Source organism: Ipomoea triloba, chromosome 3, assembly GCF_003576645.1.
Source record: "Ipomoea triloba cultivar NCNSP0323 chromosome 3, ASM357664v1".
Lineage (NCBI taxonomy): Eukaryota > Viridiplantae > Streptophyta > Magnoliopsida > Solanales > Convolvulaceae > Ipomoea > Ipomoea triloba.
This window is the reverse complement of record NC_044918.1, coordinates 26530145-26546717: the sequence shown is the minus strand read 5'-3', so window position 1 is coordinate 26546717 and position 16573 is coordinate 26530145. Positions and strand designations below refer to the sequence as shown.

General features: G+C 39.7%; 3 protein-coding genes across 4 annotated transcripts; 2 read left to right on the top strand and 1 right to left on the bottom strand.

Moving 5' to 3' along the window:
* LOC116014342 (transcription termination factor MTERF6, chloroplastic/mitochondrial) lies at window positions 1–2834 on the bottom strand. Of its 2 annotated transcripts, none has more exons than XM_031254381.1 (2): window positions 2610–2834; window positions 1–1321 (listed from the first exon to the last, which is right to left on the bottom strand). In XM_031254381.1, exon 2 carries the CDS (start codon window positions 1314–1316, stop codon window positions 330–332), a length of 987 nt encoding a protein of 328 aa, XP_031110241.1. In that variant the 5' UTR covers window positions 1317–1321; window positions 2610–2834; the 3' UTR covers window positions 1–329. The 2 variants fall into 2 exon arrangements, with proteins under 2 accessions (XP_031110241.1, XP_031110240.1); XM_031254380.1 differs by having other exon boundaries at window positions 2633–2834.
* A 5344-nt stretch (window positions 2835–8178) lies between these two features.
* Window positions 8179–8718, top strand: LOC116013146. The gene has a single exon (XM_031252799.1). The coding sequence runs from the start codon at window positions 8179–8181 to the stop codon at window positions 8716–8718; it is 540 nt and encodes a 179-aa protein (XP_031108659.1).
* A 4826-nt stretch (window positions 8719–13544) lies between these two features.
* Window positions 13545–14906, top strand: LOC116013145. Its single transcript, XM_031252798.1, has one exon. It carries the CDS (start codon window positions 13545–13547, stop codon window positions 14904–14906), a length of 1362 nt encoding a protein of 453 aa, XP_031108658.1.
* The last annotated feature ends 1667 nt before the right edge of the window (window positions 14907–16573 follow it).

Here is a 16573-nt window from a genome sequence, read left to right as displayed (position 1 = left end):
GAACTTTTCGAAACTAATTTGAAGCCAAATGGATTGAAGTTATTACACCCTAAAAAGTAAAAACATCACATTACTAACGTACTTGTGTGGATTACTGCCTATTTTATTCTAAACCACAGATAAGTTCTACACTTTTACTAAACAGATACATAACCTCAAGCTCAAGAGCTCAACAATAAGAAAATAAAAAAATGTAGCAATTGATGCAGAAACCTAATCCATAATGGTTTTGTTTGAAAAGTACAAAATAAATACTAGCAGATATTGTACAACTGGGTTAAAAATGAACCGAGACTAGGGAGGGCAATCACAAGAAGAGCCTGGGAAATTTACTCAACTAAACCAAACTTAGAAAGGAATTTCTTGTCATTACAGTCCAGCATCTCACTCAGGCTACAGTCTATGTTCTTCTGTGTCAAAACTTTTTGTCTCAATTCTAATGTTTTCTTCAAGCCATGCCTAAAGTAGTCTGGATAATCTGCAACCTCATCGATTCGTCTGCCCATCACATCTACCAAAAACCTAATCCGCGGTTGTAGAGAATTGTTGATACTCTTAATCAGAACAGGGGGATAATGGGTCACTAAAGCTGCAATCTGACTGGCTTCAAATCCGCATGATCTCAAGTATGAGATATTGGGCTTCAAGATCTTATTCACATCTCGGCACAAAATTGCAGGGAAGTTAATAATCACTCTTTGCAGATCATGTTCTGTTAGACCCAACGACTTCAAGAAGTCAGAAGTGGGACGCAGCCTCTTATCGACACTATAACCCATTATAGATGGGTGCTTCACCAGTACTTTTCCAACCATCCCTTCCTTGGATAGGCCCAGATTGGAAAGAAAATCCACAATTTGTGAAATCTTGGATTCAATGCTGTAGCTGATAATTCTGGGGTTTATCAGTATCATCTTGCCGATTTGCTTCTCAGTAATACCAAGAGCTTCAAAGAAAGCAAGCAGTGGGCAGAGTTTCTCTTCAACACTGTGAGAGAGTATGTGAGGAAATTTAGTTATGGCAGAAGCTACCTCATCAGGTTTTGTTCCCAATGTTGCAAGACACTGCACCATTGGAACCAGTTTCTCATGCAAGCCCAGAGTAAGGATCTTGGGGCACTTTCGAATAATGGAAGGAAGTTTCCTCTCCTTGATGCCTATACTTTTCAAGTAATCCCAATTTTCCGAGGCATTTTGTCTCTGCATGCCCTCAAGACGCCTGCACTTCTGGAACATTTCATGAATACTTTTATCATCAAAACCTCTATCTTTGAAGAACCACATAATGCCAGAACTGTGGCTGCTTGTAGTTTCCATATTTCCTGAAAATAATTCAGAGAAGTTTAGGAAACCAAATTACGAAATAGAGGAAATTGTGGCGATAATAAAGCAACATTTTTTCACAAGTAAAATTTATTGATAAGTGCCAGAAGATGCAACCTAATAAAAAACTGGTCTACAACATCTATCCGGCAAAGATGCAATGTACAGATATCAACCTATCTAGTATCAAAACAGAACAAGAAAACATACACAAATCCTCCAAATGGTGTAACCAAACAGCATCTAGTGATTAGAGTTGACGTCTAAAACAGAGTCTTACTCTAAACAAGAGCCATTTACTTACATAATGACAATATCAACCACAAAAATTCTATGCTACTTGAAATATCATCACTAAAAGGGAGCAACTATTTTTAGATCTTCTCAAATCCCAACATCTCTATAAGAACTCTGAAACAATGCAATGGCTTTAAATGCTATACAATTCCTATTATCTAGCAACAGAAATCTATGGGTGGAAATGAGCTGAGCCAAACTTGAACCTAGGCTAGCTCAAGCTCAAGCTCGAAATATTTATAGTGGCACAAGTTTGAGTTAGAGCTGATCAAGCTTTAAAATTTTGGCTCAAGTTCAGCTCGCTAATTTTTATAATGCTCAAGCTCGATTCAGTTGACTCAAATTGAGCTCGAATTTGAACTGTAGCTTCATAAATTTGCTATTAAATTATAAACTGATGTATTCAAGCATAAATAGTAAAAACTAAAAAACTTTTAAAGTCCAAAATAAAATATAAAACTACTGTTCAAACCATCCAAACTCCAAATTTCAAATAGTTCAAAGCAATAAACTGTTTGAACCATTCAAAATCCAAATTTCAAGGGGACAGTAGCCTTACACCTTAAAATGGATAGTGAGTTTTGAAAGTTATTACACTTGATGATTTATTTATTTTTGTACAAAAGCATTAGAATAAGAGCTGTAAAAAGATGCACAGTCTTCGTCAATGAGAACAATTCATTCACTTTGTTAGAAGTATCATGGTGGGCACCTGAATGTTCTTTACTTCTTTGTGTGAAGTTGAGTCTGCGCAGCCATCATTAGGCTCACCAAACCATTAAACTGAGAGTTTACCCAGTATTAAGGTGATTAATTAATTATTAACTATAACTATGCCGAAATTTCAAAACTAGAAGGTTGCTTGTTTGAATGAAGTTTGGATATTACAATTGCAACCACGCCTAGAAGCATAAACAAAGTAAAGTATATGCAGAAACAGCAAAGAAAAAATGGTAATTTTTCGAATCTGAGAAAAACCGGAGACGCAACAAGCAATGAGATGAGGGGAAAACCAGAGACGCAGAGTGCGGTGCCGCTGTGGCAACGACGGTCTTGTTGCAGTGGAGCGGTGCCACTGTGGAATCCCGTGCTGCCGTAATGCTGCTATGGAAACGCCAGTGGCCGAGAGTGGAGATTTAGAAGTGCAAGACAGCCAAGACTACAGGTGCCCGCTCTTCGATTTTCACTATCGTTATCCTCTACTCCTCTGCCACTTTCTTTGCTAATCTTGTCGATTTGTCCCACACTCCCACTCTCCAATTCAACGGGCCACTTAATTGGGCCAAATGGGGTCCGGCCCGTAACAATATACAGTGTTTGTGCCTGCACTCTTATGGGCAATTTATATCGTGGATCAGGGTCCACAATGCGACGTTGTTTCATTGCTATTGCTTAACACTTTTTTTTTTGGTAATTCAATTTTTCGTTTCTTGCCGTTCATATGTTTACTTCTAAAAAAATAGCAGTTCCCTTCGTGCTTTGTTCAAATTGGCGATTTTCTCTCTCGATCTGATATTCGCGATTTGCTCTCTCTTTCATATCTCGTGGATTTTCAAACATTGTGATATAGATGAGGTGATTGCGCAGCAGGAATTGGCAGTGACAGACGACGGTAATGCTCCGATTGGATTGGCAGTGACAGACGACGGTAATGCTCCGATTGGATTGGCAGTGACAAATGATTATACTCCAGGTTTTTGTTATTGATTTTCGCTTGTTTTTGTTTTCGTTGTTGATGCAAATAATTGAATTCGTATGTGATATTCGTTGATTCAATTATTTGAGAGCAATTCTATGATTGTTGTTGAAAATTTAGTGTTATTGTGTTTGTATTGGAGGTGTTGTGTATTTGTGATTAGGGTTGTTGTATTCATGTGATAAGTTTCTGTATTTCGTATTATCATTTTATGTACGTTATGGTGATGAATTCTGTATGTTAATCACTGGAGTAGTGTAAGATGAGTTATGTGTTTCTTGTGATGAGTTTCTGTATCTGCTGTTATCATTTTCTATACATTATGGTCATGCATTTTGTACATTATGGTCATGAATTCTGTGGCAATATACAGTGATTGTGCTGCACTCTTCTGTGGAAAATTTTATTGTGGACCATCGTTCACACATCATTGTGGACCATGGTTCAAAACGGTGTCGTTTCTTTTAATGAAAAGAAACGGCACTCGTTCTACGTAGTTAGTTATGCTTGTTTAACATATTCAGTTTTATTTTATATACATTGCAGTTTCATTTCAGCACAATTGTAGTTTTATTTTGTTTCAACTACAGTTTCATATCATTCAACATTACATACAATAGTCTTATTATAGTGAGACATGTTATTGAAATTCAATTTATAGACATTGTTGTCTATTTACAATACCACTAAATTATAATTCGAATTCAACTACGGTTTCATTGGACAATATACACTCAAATATGTGAAACTGTTATTCAGTTTCATTTTATATGCATTGTAATTTCATTACAACATAACTATATACAATATCATTTCGATATAACTACAGTTTCATTTGATAATATGCACTCAATATGTGAGACATGTTATTTAATTTCTTTTTATTCATACTGTAGTTTCATTTCAGCAAAAATAAAGTATCATTTCTATTAAACTACACTTCTATTTGACAATATACACTCAATATGTGAGACATTTTATTCAGTTTCATTTTATACATACTGCAGTTTCATATCAACACAACTAAAATACCATTTCAATTCAATTACAGTTTCATTTGATAATATAAACACAACATGCGACACCGTTTCATTTTAGATACACTGTAGTTTCATTTTGTTATGAACACACAAAAAATACAAGATTTGTTAAAATGTAATGGCTTCCGTTTCCGTTTCTTTACTTAAAGAAACGACGTCGTTTTCGGACCATGGTCCACAGTATAACAACCTCTTCTATGCTACCTCCTAAATAATTTGTTTATGTTGTAAGTTTGGCCTGTTTTAGTTCTGACCGGCAAATTTTTGCAAATTATTGTGTAGGCCACGGTCCAAAACGACATCATTGAATTTTATGAGTTAGAATAATGTACATTATGTATTAGAATAATGTACATTATGTGTTCAAAATAATGAAACTTCTGAGTTAAGATAATGTACATTATGTGTTAGAATAATGTACATTATGTGTTAGAATAATGTATTTTATGTGTTAGAATAACGTACATTATGAGTTATAATAATAAACTTCTAGGTCAGATAATGTACATTATGTTTTCGAATAATGTACTTTATGTGTTAGATTAATGTACATTATGAGTTATAAAAATGTATATTGGATCATGGTCCACACAACTATGTGGACCACAATCGACATAATAACTATTGGCAAATTTTACTATAGACCATGGTCCAAAACGGTATCGTTTCTTTTAATTAAAAGAAACGGCACATGTTTCGTGTAATTAGTTATATTTGTATAATATATTCAGTTTCATTTTATATACATTGTAGTTTCATTTCAGCATAACTAAAGTTTCATTTTATTTCAACTACAATTTCATTTGACATTATACATACAGTAGTCTTATTATAGTGAGACCTATTATTGAATTTCATTTTATACACATTATAGTCTTATTACAACACCACTAAATTATAATTATAATTTAACTACGGTTTCATTGGGCAATATACATTCAAATATGTGAAGCTGTTATTCAGTTTCATTTTATATACATTGTTGTTTCATTACAACACAATTAAAGTATCATTTTGATATAACTACAGTTTCATTTGACAATATACACTCAATATGTGAGACATGTTATTCAGTTTCTTTTTATACATACTATAGTTTCATTTCAGCAAAACTAAAGTATCATTTCAATTCGACTACAGTTTTATATACACTCAATATGTGGGACATGTTATTCAGTTTCCTTTTATACATAATGCAATGCCATTTCAACACAACTAAAGTATCATTTTAATTCAATTACAGTTTCATTTGATAATATAAACACAATATGCTAGACAAATTATCCAGTTTCAATTTAGATAAACTGTAGTCTCATTTTGTTTTGAACACACAAAAAATACCAAATTTGTTAAAAATTAATGGTTGTCGTTTCTTTACTTAAAAAAACAGGGATGTTTTCGAACCATGGTCCATAGTATAACAACGGAGTTTTGACCTCTAAGAAGATAATGCAATTATTGCAAAGATTCAGACCAAAGTAATACTGAGCAAGAGATAAAGGTAAAGTAGAGAGAGACTGGAGAAAAATGTAAGTCTCGACTTTTCATTGATAACTATGTGTATATATATACATCAGAGTATAACTATACCTACATAAGAAACACCAAATAAGGGATAGTGGGACACCTAATAAGGGGTAGTTGGATATTGGCCATTATTAGGAACAAGTGTTTAGATTTTGATGATATCAAAAGACTTACAAAATTTTAGTCCCCAATTCATTTTATTTTCTTAGACATAGGAACTTTGTTCACTCTATTCGAATAGTCTAAATTGTAACTCGAATAGTTACATATCGGATAGTCAGATAGTCTACAAGAGGAAGGATCGAAGAGTTCAAGGATCAAAAAGTCAAGAATCGAAGAGTAGAAGATTGGAAGGTAACAAAGGTCAAAGAATGGAAGAACCTACCTACCGAATGTAAGGGACTTAGAATAGTACTCGAATAGTAAGGACAACCATTCGAGTATGAAAGGTTACATAAGGTTAACGTTCAAAGAAGTAACTCGAAAGGTAAGAGTTAACCATTCATTAAAGGACATTCAATTTCAGTAAGGACAACCATTCGAGTTAACCATTCAATTTGTCTCTTTGTCTTACACTAAAGGACATGTCATTAAATGCTCATTGGGATTAGTTCTTAGGACTTAATAGTCCAAGGTTGATCATCCACAATTTTAAGGTCTCAGATAGAGGGAAGCTCAGAGAATGTCTTCTAGCTTGTCCCTACGAGTGATTAATGACTCGTGTCTTAAATGCTCATAAGAATGATTGACTTTATCATTCTCCGAAAATTCTCCTCAAATGATTTTCCTTAACCATTCGGTCTTCTTGTTCATCAAGAGACGAGCCCTTCCATGATTCGGCTTTAACGTCCTCTTGGTCTTCGTTCAACTTTGCCATGTCTTCCGCCTTAACGTCGTTTATTTTTAAAAAAAAATTAAAAATAGCATACGATGTCGGTTAAATGCTATTAACCGACGGCGTATAGTTTTATTTTTTATTTTTAAATTAAACGACGTCGGTTAATAGCATTTAACCGACATCGTATTTTTTTAAATAGAAAATACCATACGACGCCGGTTAAATGCTATTAACCGACATCGTATGCTATTTATTTTTTTTAAAAAAAATATACGACGTCGGTTAAATGCTATTAACCGACGTCGTTTAATTTTTTAGAAAGAAATAATAATAACCAAACGTCGTCGATTTTTAGTATTTAACCGACATCATATGTTATTTTTTAATTTTTTTAAAAATATACAACGTCGGTTTTTGACGTTGTAGATATTATACGATGTTAGTTCTATAGTACTACGTCTGGAATAACGACGTCGAAAGAAAATCGACGTTAAAAGTGTCAAAAATTGACGTTAAAAGTCTTATTTGTAATAGTGTATATATTTAAATTGATTTGTTAATGTGATTAATAAATTTAATTTTTGATGGGTAAGTTTGGGCCATAAAGGCTTAGTGTGTGGGCTATGTTTGACAAACCAAACTAAAAAGGTAGCTGAAAGCTGAAAAGTAACTGAAAACTGAAAAGCTATAAGCTCGGAGCTGAAATTTGAAGAGCTGTTAAGCTTAAAAGTGTTTGGTAAAATTAGCTTTTTGATAAGCTGATAAATTTAAAAAGACTAAAAAGGACATCTCCATACAATTTAAATAGTTTTAAATTTAAATAGGTTTGTTTATATATTAAAATATAAAATAATGAAGTCAATATATTTTAATAAAATCTAAAGTAAAAACATATATTTGAAAATATATAAAGTAAAACAAAATGTTTATAATTAATAAGATTAGTTCATACAAAAATTAATGTTTAAACACAAATGTCAAATTGAAATTACAACTAAACATATTGAAGAGAAAATGCCAAAAGAAATTTTAATTAGGAGGGGTAAAGGATATTATTTATTTAAAACAATAACAAGTTAAAGAGCTATTAGCTTATTTTTGAAAAGCTTTTCAAAATAAACTCGTATTTTAAGTTACTAACTTATTTTAAAAATATTATCAAACAGAACTTATAGCTTATTAGTAACTTAAAATAAATTATAACCTCATAAATAAACTCTGCCAAACAGAGCCTGTATGTACCCATATTTTCTCTGACAATAAACATTTGTTAAATTAGTATTATAACATTGATGTTGGAGTGATTTAAAACTTCAAAAGTTTGAATAATTGAGGTAATTATTAGTCATTGGTATCGAAATGAAGAAAATTTTGTTGTTAGCAATTAATGGATTTATTTTTGGGGTTTTTTTTGCATGCATCAATCATGCAATAGGCCGGCTGTCCAAAACCTAAAAGATGGAATTCTTTCAAAAGGCGAAGAAGGTCCGTCTCCGGGGCCGGGGAGACAAGCACCTAATAGCCGCGGACGACGAAGAAACCGTGGTACAATGCCGGAATGGGTCCGCTGAAAACGCGGTTTGGAGGGTGGAAGTGGTGGAAGGGAAAGACGTGGTGCGCCTGAAGAGTTGTCACGGGAAATACCTGACGGCCTCTTGCGTTCCGTTTATTCCGGGAGTCACCGGGAAAAAGGTCCTCCAAACAGTGCCGGACGAAAACGAAGCAGCGTCAACGGAATGGGAGCCCATCAGGGATGGGTTCCAGGTGCGGTTAAAGACGTTCCAGGGAAATTATCTGCGCCCCAATCGCGGATTGCCGCCGTGGAGAAACTCGATCACCCATGATCCGCCAAACCGGAACCGGACGTATGAGAAGGCGCTGTGGGACGTGGAGGCGGTGGAGGAAGAGGAGCAGGCGGAGAAGAGTGGACAGGAACACCGGCGGACGACGTCGGAGGACGCGTTTGCCCGGACGGACGACGACTCGGAATTCACTTGATCGTTCGTTAAGCAGATCAGATCAGAGTTTTTTAGTTAGTTGGTTGGTTAATTGGTTTTTAAATGAAAATTAAAATTAAAATGCATGGCTTGGCTTCGATCGATCGAATTGGATCATCAGTTCATGGATTATATATATTCATGCATGGTAGCTGCTTCCACTGTACATTACATTTATTTATTTCTTAGCTACGATTTAATTTGTACTGTGCGTGATTCATATTCTATATTACGGAGTACTTAGATTTTTTAGTTTGATTAGCATTGGGTAAATACATAAGAAAAATTAAATTTATTACATTATACTTATTAGATTTTTTGTCATATATTTCAATTTTCGATATCATCTTTCTCCATCTCCATCATTATATATATATAGGTCATTGCTCTGGTGAGTCCACGTATTCCTATGAGTCCGTGTGGACAGATTTAGGTCATCGAATACTTGAGATCAATGACCACTTGCACAGTTGACGAAATCTATTCCATTGATCTTAAGCATTCAATGGCTCAAATCTGTCCACACGGATTCATAGGAAGAGGTGGACTCATTTGATCATGAGTATACCTCCTTTTAAGTAGGAACTAGGAACTAATCCAATCCATCAAATTTTTGGCAATCAATTGTCAATAGAGTAAATTTCCAAAATGGTCCTTCGACTATAGTCTTTTCTCAATTTCGTATCTTAACTTTCAATTGCACCTAATGTGGTCCTTTGACTATTGAAAATTAAGCCAAAGTGGTCATCCGTTTGCCTTCCGTCATCTTAGCGTCAAATATGAGGGCAAAATGGGAAATTTATGGTACAGAGTATTATAGCATCATCTTAGCGTCAACTCTGATGTCATAGTAGATTATTTTAAATTAAAATTATGAAAAAAGTAATCGCCAGTCAAAATGTGCTAGACTATGAATAACGAATCCAAAAAACTTCAACATGGACAATATCCCAGCAAAAAAAACACCCAACAAGTTAAAACATATTTCCTTCTGCAGTTTTGTCAAAGTTGGGTTGCATTGAGTTTCATGGACAAGATTTACAGACCATTTGCGAGCGAGCTCTTTCTCTTTGGCTTTAAGGGTGAGAGCAAGGTTGAGGGGGTTGAAGATGCCGACGGGGTAGCTGTACTCGTTCGGCGACAGAAGATGAGAATAAAGTGGGTAGCGTTAGATTGGGTGGGAGGAAGATGAGAATAATGATTTGGGAATTATATATATATATAAAGTGTGCGCATTAGATTATTTGCGAACTGAATTGCAGGCATATATTATGTACCTCGTCAAGCATGGATATAAGTTTCACTTCCAGCGCTGATGCTCGAGTCGATCTGAGAGGGATAAGGGAGGAGGATCCTTTGAGGAATGGAAAAGGGCGAATTGGCTGGGGTTTTAATTTGGATGGTGGTGCATGGTGTTGATGATTTTTCTAGTCCTCTGGATCTTGAGTTGACCTCTGCGGACGCTACAACATTCTTCTAACAGTTGTTGGACGGGCTTGGCGTACTTGGAATTTCTCGATCACCACTGCATTGCCTACTTTAAGAGAAGACCCGAAGTGGACTTGGTGGTTTTGGCCAACTAGGCTACCGCCTACGCCTACAGCGGGTACGCCGCCGCCACTCAAATTCAGAGTTTTATTTTATGGGTATTGTGCGGAGGCAAATCACGTGACTACTGATTCACCGCCTTGACGGAAGAATAGTATTCCACCGTCTTTACCCATTTGCAGCTCATCAGCCTTGGTCGTTTCCAGGTGTTGTAAGGAAGATGACAACGATAACACAACATGTGTAAATCATCATCCAATAATGGTCCTAGTTGACGCAACTAGGTTCTTGATGTATTGCCACCGTCTGAATGGTGTATAGAGTATATATATATATATACATGTCGGCTATGCATTGCAAGCGGATGAGCCATTCCTTTGTTGGCCCACTTTGACCATTAAACCTTCCAGATGAAGCATGTGGAGAAATGAGATGAAATTCCCTTTTTGTCCTCATATTTAACGCTTGGATGACGGTTGGCTAACGGATGACTATTTTGGCATAATTTTCAATAGTCCAAGGACCACATTAGGTGCAATTGAAAGTTAAGATACGAAATTGAGAAAAAGGCTATAGTCGAAGGACCATTTTGGGAATTTACTCATTGTCAATATTAAATTAGAATGAGTTAATTCCCAAAATGGTCCTCCAACTATGGCCTTTTTCTTAATTTAGTGCATTGACTTTTAATTGCACTCAAAGTGGTCCTCAAACTATTCAATTTTAAGCCAATTTGGTCTCCGTTAGCTTTGTACATGGCGTTAAACAGAAGGTTAAAAAGGACAATTTATATTGTTTGTCAACCTTTGACCAGTGAATTTCTTCCCCATCATTGTATATTACTTTCTTTTGCTGTCCGAGAATCCGAATGGTCAGAATGCTCTCGTTAGAGTTCTGGGTCGTAGTGGCTGCGACGCTGCTTGTGTGGAGTGCCAGAGGAGCCTACAGGATCAGATTCGTCATACACCAAGTTAAAATGAGAACTGTTTTCATTAATTTAATTAGGAAGTTAGGCCTTTATATGTATATGTTTAATTCTTTCATCATAATATGTTGAAAGATTCGGTCTTTCTGTGGTTTGTACAATGGGTTGTGACTAGAAGTTTGTGATCTGTTTGCTTGCTGAAAAATACAGATTTGTGGTCTTTGAACACCTTTAAACAAGTTGGATTTATCATGGATATTGATGGTATATAAGGGTGACTGGTTGGATGAATTGGTCGGTAGGAAGAAGAAGCCAATAAGCATCAATGTCTTGAACATTCGAGACTCATCCCGACTCCTTTGGAGGTCGGTTGATCGGAAGAAGAAGCCAATAAGCATCAATGTCCTGAACATTCAAGACTCATCCCGACTCCTTTGGAGGTCGGTCGATCGGAAGGAGAAGCCAATAAGCATCAATGTCCTGAACATTCAAGACTCATCCCGACTCCTTTGGAGGTCGGTCGATCGGAAGAAGAAGCCAATACGCATCAATGTCCTGAACATTCGAGACTCATCCCGACTCCTTTGGAGGTCGGTCGATCGGAAGAAGAAGCCAATACGCATCAATGTCCTGAACATTCAAAGCCCATCCCGACTCCCTTGGAAGTCGGTCGATCGGAAGGAGAAGCCAATAAGCATCAATGTCCTGAACATTCAAGACTCATCCCGACTCCCTCGAAGGTCGACCGATCGGAAGGAGTTATCTGACTAGATACATGAGCTCTCGGTCGATCGTCGACGGACCTCTGGGGAAACAATCCATAAAGACGAAGGCTTAGGAGAATCAACGGATATTTATGTTCAAACGCCTATCATTATATGTATTTAATGTATTTTATGAGCCATTACCTGCGGCATTAATTAGGAGATTTAATATGTAACAGTCCAGGTGCCTAAGATATATAGCTGTGCGGATCCTTTGAGAGGGGGACAGATTGACAATGAGAGAAGAGACTAAGAGATTTAAGAGTTTATACTAAAATATACTTGTTGTTCTTGCAATTTTCCGGTAGTGTTGGCCCGTCGGCCGATCGCCTGAAGATCGGGAAACCATCACTAGCGCCGTCCGTGGGGATCGAATAAAAGTGCCGCATCTCCGGTAAACAATGAGAGAGACGAGTAAAGCAATCAGTGCGGGGGGACGACCTCGCTCCAACGATTTACGTGAGCAATTGGGCCGGTCAAATGGCCGTGATTTGCGAGAACAATTAGCTCGGCCTAACAGTCAAGACCTACGTGAGCAGATATTAGGACACCCTAATGGAGCACCCTCTGGTGGATTAGACTTAAGGGAACAGCTGGGACGACAAAACGGTCAAGATTTGAGAGAGCATCTAAGCCGACAGAATTCCCGGCATACCGGGGAGTCACGCCAAGATACGATAAGTAACCGACCGCCACCAGCAGAGTTAGAGCAAATTGTGGTTCAAGTCATCAACGAAGTCGAGAGACGAAGGCTTGAGAACCTCGGTACAAACAATCAGGCCGATACAGTTCGTCCGGCGGGAGACGGGACTGCAAATCTTCAGACTACTGAGCAAGAAGGGCGTCAGAGGACCGACCACCTGGCCCCCCGTCGAGAAGACGGCAGGCGCCGAGAGGTAGTTCGGTCCGTCCTGGATCGTCTGAGTGACTCCCAGGGAAAGCCGCTGCGGAACCCACGAGGCTACCCGGGCTGACCGAGGGGGAATCGCCAAGAACGCCAAGCTGCGGCGGCTTGGCGGCGAGTGCAGATAGCTATGTCGGAAAGTAGTACAGAATCACCCATTGAACCCAAATACCGCAGAAGTCAAATGGAGGGATTTGAACGAAGGTTGCAGAACCTGCAAGACCAATTTGAAGGCAAGGTTAGGCCTTCCACAGAGAATTTGCTAACCTCTTCGCCCTTCACTGATGAAATTATGGACTATCGGGCTCCTACGGATTTAAAAATCCCGGAATATGCCACCTTTGACGGGACAGGAGATCCTCGAGAACACCTGGTCAGTTATCAGGCTAAAATGCAGGTATTAGGAGTAGAAGAGCCACTTATGTGCAAGGCTTTTCTCCCTACTCTCAAGGGACTTGCTCAAAAATGGTTTCTGGCACTACCGAGCCGTTCCATTCGATGCTTTAATGATTTGGCCGACCGATTTCTTACCTACTACGCTGTAAACATCAAGCCGCAGCGCAATCTTACCCACCTGAGTGGGATAAGTCAGGATGAAGGAGAAGCTTTGAAAACATATCTGGCTCGTTGGCAAAAAGAAGTAAACTATTGAAGGGTTAGACGAGCAAGTGGCTATCACCTTTTTTATGGAGTCGCTTCGAGCGGGCAAGTTGTTCATTGATCTCCACAATGACCGCCCGAAGACGTATGTGGAAGCTATCCAAAGAGCAAGTCGTCAGGCGGACACGGAAGAGGCGGTAAGACAAAAACGGCAGCGAGAAGCTGCTGGGTCAAACTCTAAGCGATCACGACCCGAGTCCAGGAGTCGGACGGAACCTGAGCACCCCAGCCGTACTGAGGTACGACGAGGATCCGAGAGGATGGGAGCTCCTCCCCCTCGCCCCACCATATCCCAGCCCGTTCACGAGGTTAAAGACACCCTGCCTCCCCCTCCGCCTTTGAAACATGGAGATCAGCCCGAGGTCTTGCCCTCGGGAGGGGTTTCTTCAAAGTATTGTCGATACCATCGATCGACTACACACACCACGGATGAATGTTCTTACCTGCGAAGAGAAATAGAGGCAATGATACAGAAAGGCGCTCCGCCTCCACCTAATCAATGGAGGCGGCATCCGGGTTCCGATAAGACAGATTCGCGTTCCGACCGAGGAAAACAGCCTGCCTCTGAGGAAGAGGAGGCTAACTGGAAACACAAGCCCGTCATTAACATGATAGTAGGAGGACCGGAAGGAGGAGATTCGTCTAGTTCTCGGAAAGCTTGGGCTCAGCAACTATATGTGGGAACCATTTACGGTCGAGATGATGGCTTGAAAAAGGTATGTCGCGAACCTATTCTGTTTACGGATGAAGACTTACCTAGAAGCCAACATCCCCATCGGGATGCATTGGTTATTGCCATGGACATCCATGGCACGGTAGTCCGAAGAGTTTTAGTGGATACGGGGAGTAGCGTGAACATCTTATATCTAGAGGTGTTCGAGAGGCTGGGGTTACAACGCAACAAGTTAATACCTGTGAAAACACCCTTGGCCGGTTTTACCGGGGACTCAATCGAGTCGGAGGGGTCCATACGTCTACCGGTTGAAATTGGGACCTTTCCCAATCTTCGGAGCATAGAAATGGAGTTCGTGGTAGTAGACCTATCCTGCTCTCATAATATGATTCTAGGACGACCCGGACTAGAAGATTTGGGCGCTCTCATTTCTCTTGAGCATCTTTGCATGAAATTCCTAACCCCGAATAGAATAGGAGTTGTTCGATGCGATCAAAAGGCAGCTAGGGATTGTTATTTACAGTCTTGCCGAGAGATTGGGAAAAAGGACTTGAGGGTTCATGCCATTACTAGTCGAGAGGAGCAGCTCAAGAGTCTTGACCGACCAGAGCCGGCGGTAGAACTAGAAGAAATTGAGATCGACCCTTTGCACCCTGAAAGACGAGTAAAAATTGGAATCGGTTTGGCTGAGAAAGTCAAACAGGAGATCATCTAGGAATTACGGAAGTACCAGAAGGTATTCGCTTGGGGCCCTGAGGATATGCCGGGAGTTGACCGGTCGGTTATCTGCCACCGACTGGCTGTCAATCCTAATCAAAAATCGGTAATTCAGAAGAAAAGGTACCTCTCGGCGGATCGACGAGAGTTCGTTAAAAAAGAGGTAGAAACCTTAATGGCTGCGCAACACATTTCGCGAAGTAAAGTATCCAGATTGGCTTGCCAACGTGGTGCTTGTACTGAAACCCCCCGCCTGGCGGATGTGTGTCGACTACACGGACCTTAACCAAGCTTGCCCGAAGGATCCTTTCCCCTTACCCAGGATCGACCAACTAGTTGATGAGACAGTTGGTTGCGACTTACTGAGCTTTATGGATGCCTTTCGGGGTTATCATCAAATTTTCATGCATCTTGCTGACGAGGAAAAAACCGCTTTCATCACTCCAGATGGGGTATACTGCTACCGGGTAATGCCTTTCGGCTTAAAAAATGCCGGAGCCACCTATACTCGAATGGTAGTATAGGACGACTGTTCAAAGAGTTGTTGGGAAAGTCCATGGCAGCCTACGTGGACGACATGCTTGTGAAAAGCAAAGATGAGAGAACCCACGCGAGAGACTTGGCGGCCACTTTCGCCATAATGGAAAAATACAACCTGCTGCTGAATCCAAAGAAGTGCGCCTTCGCGGTGCGAGGAGGAAAATTCCTTGGTTACATGGTCACCCGGAAAGGAATTGAGCCTAACCCTGAAAAGGTAAAGGCTATACTCGATATGTAGCCTCCCGGAACCTTGAAGGAATTGCAAAGGTTGACGGGGCGACTCGCGGCCTTAAACAGGTTCCTATCTAAATCAGCAGACCGAGCCCTACCTTTTTTCGAAGCCATGAAGAAAAGGGAAGGGTTCCGTTGGACGGAAGAGTGCTAGAAGTCGTTCAAGGAGTTAAAAGATTACCTACAGACTCCGCCACTACTATCCACCCCGAAGGAAGGGGAAATGTTATTTCTCTACCTGGCTGCCTCTCAGAAAGCTGTTAGTTCCGTCTTAATTCGAGAAGAGGAGCGAGTACAACATCCGGTCTACTACGTCTGCCGAGCCTTAAAAGCCTTGGAAATTCGTTACACCCCCTTGGAAAAGGTGGTGTATGCTTTGGTGATCACTGCCCGAAAGTTAATACCGTATCTCCAGGCTCATCCCATCCGGGTCTTAACCGATCAGCCTTTGGCATGTGTTTTACAAAATCCAAACTCTTCGGGGCGTTTGGTAAAATGGGCCGTAGAGCTCACACAATACGGGATCGAGTATCATCCGCGCCCCTCGGTGAAGGGCCAGGCCTTAGCCGATTTTATAGTGGAATGCACCGCTCAGAGTCCAGAACCCAACGCCAAGGCCCCGGTGGGAAATGCATGCCGATGGAGCCGCTAGCCAACACCATTGCGGAGGCGGAATCATGTTGACAACCCCTGAAGGCTTCCGCCTGTATTATTCATTGACATACGAATTCAAGGTCTCCAATAATGAAGCTGAGTACGAGGCCGTGATAGGAGGGTTACAGATGGCAAAAGCCCTTAAAGCCCAGAGGATCCGGATCAAGACCGACTCTCGCCTAGTGGTCAGACAAGTAACCGGAACATGTGAGGCAAAAAACGAAAGACTTGGTCGATATA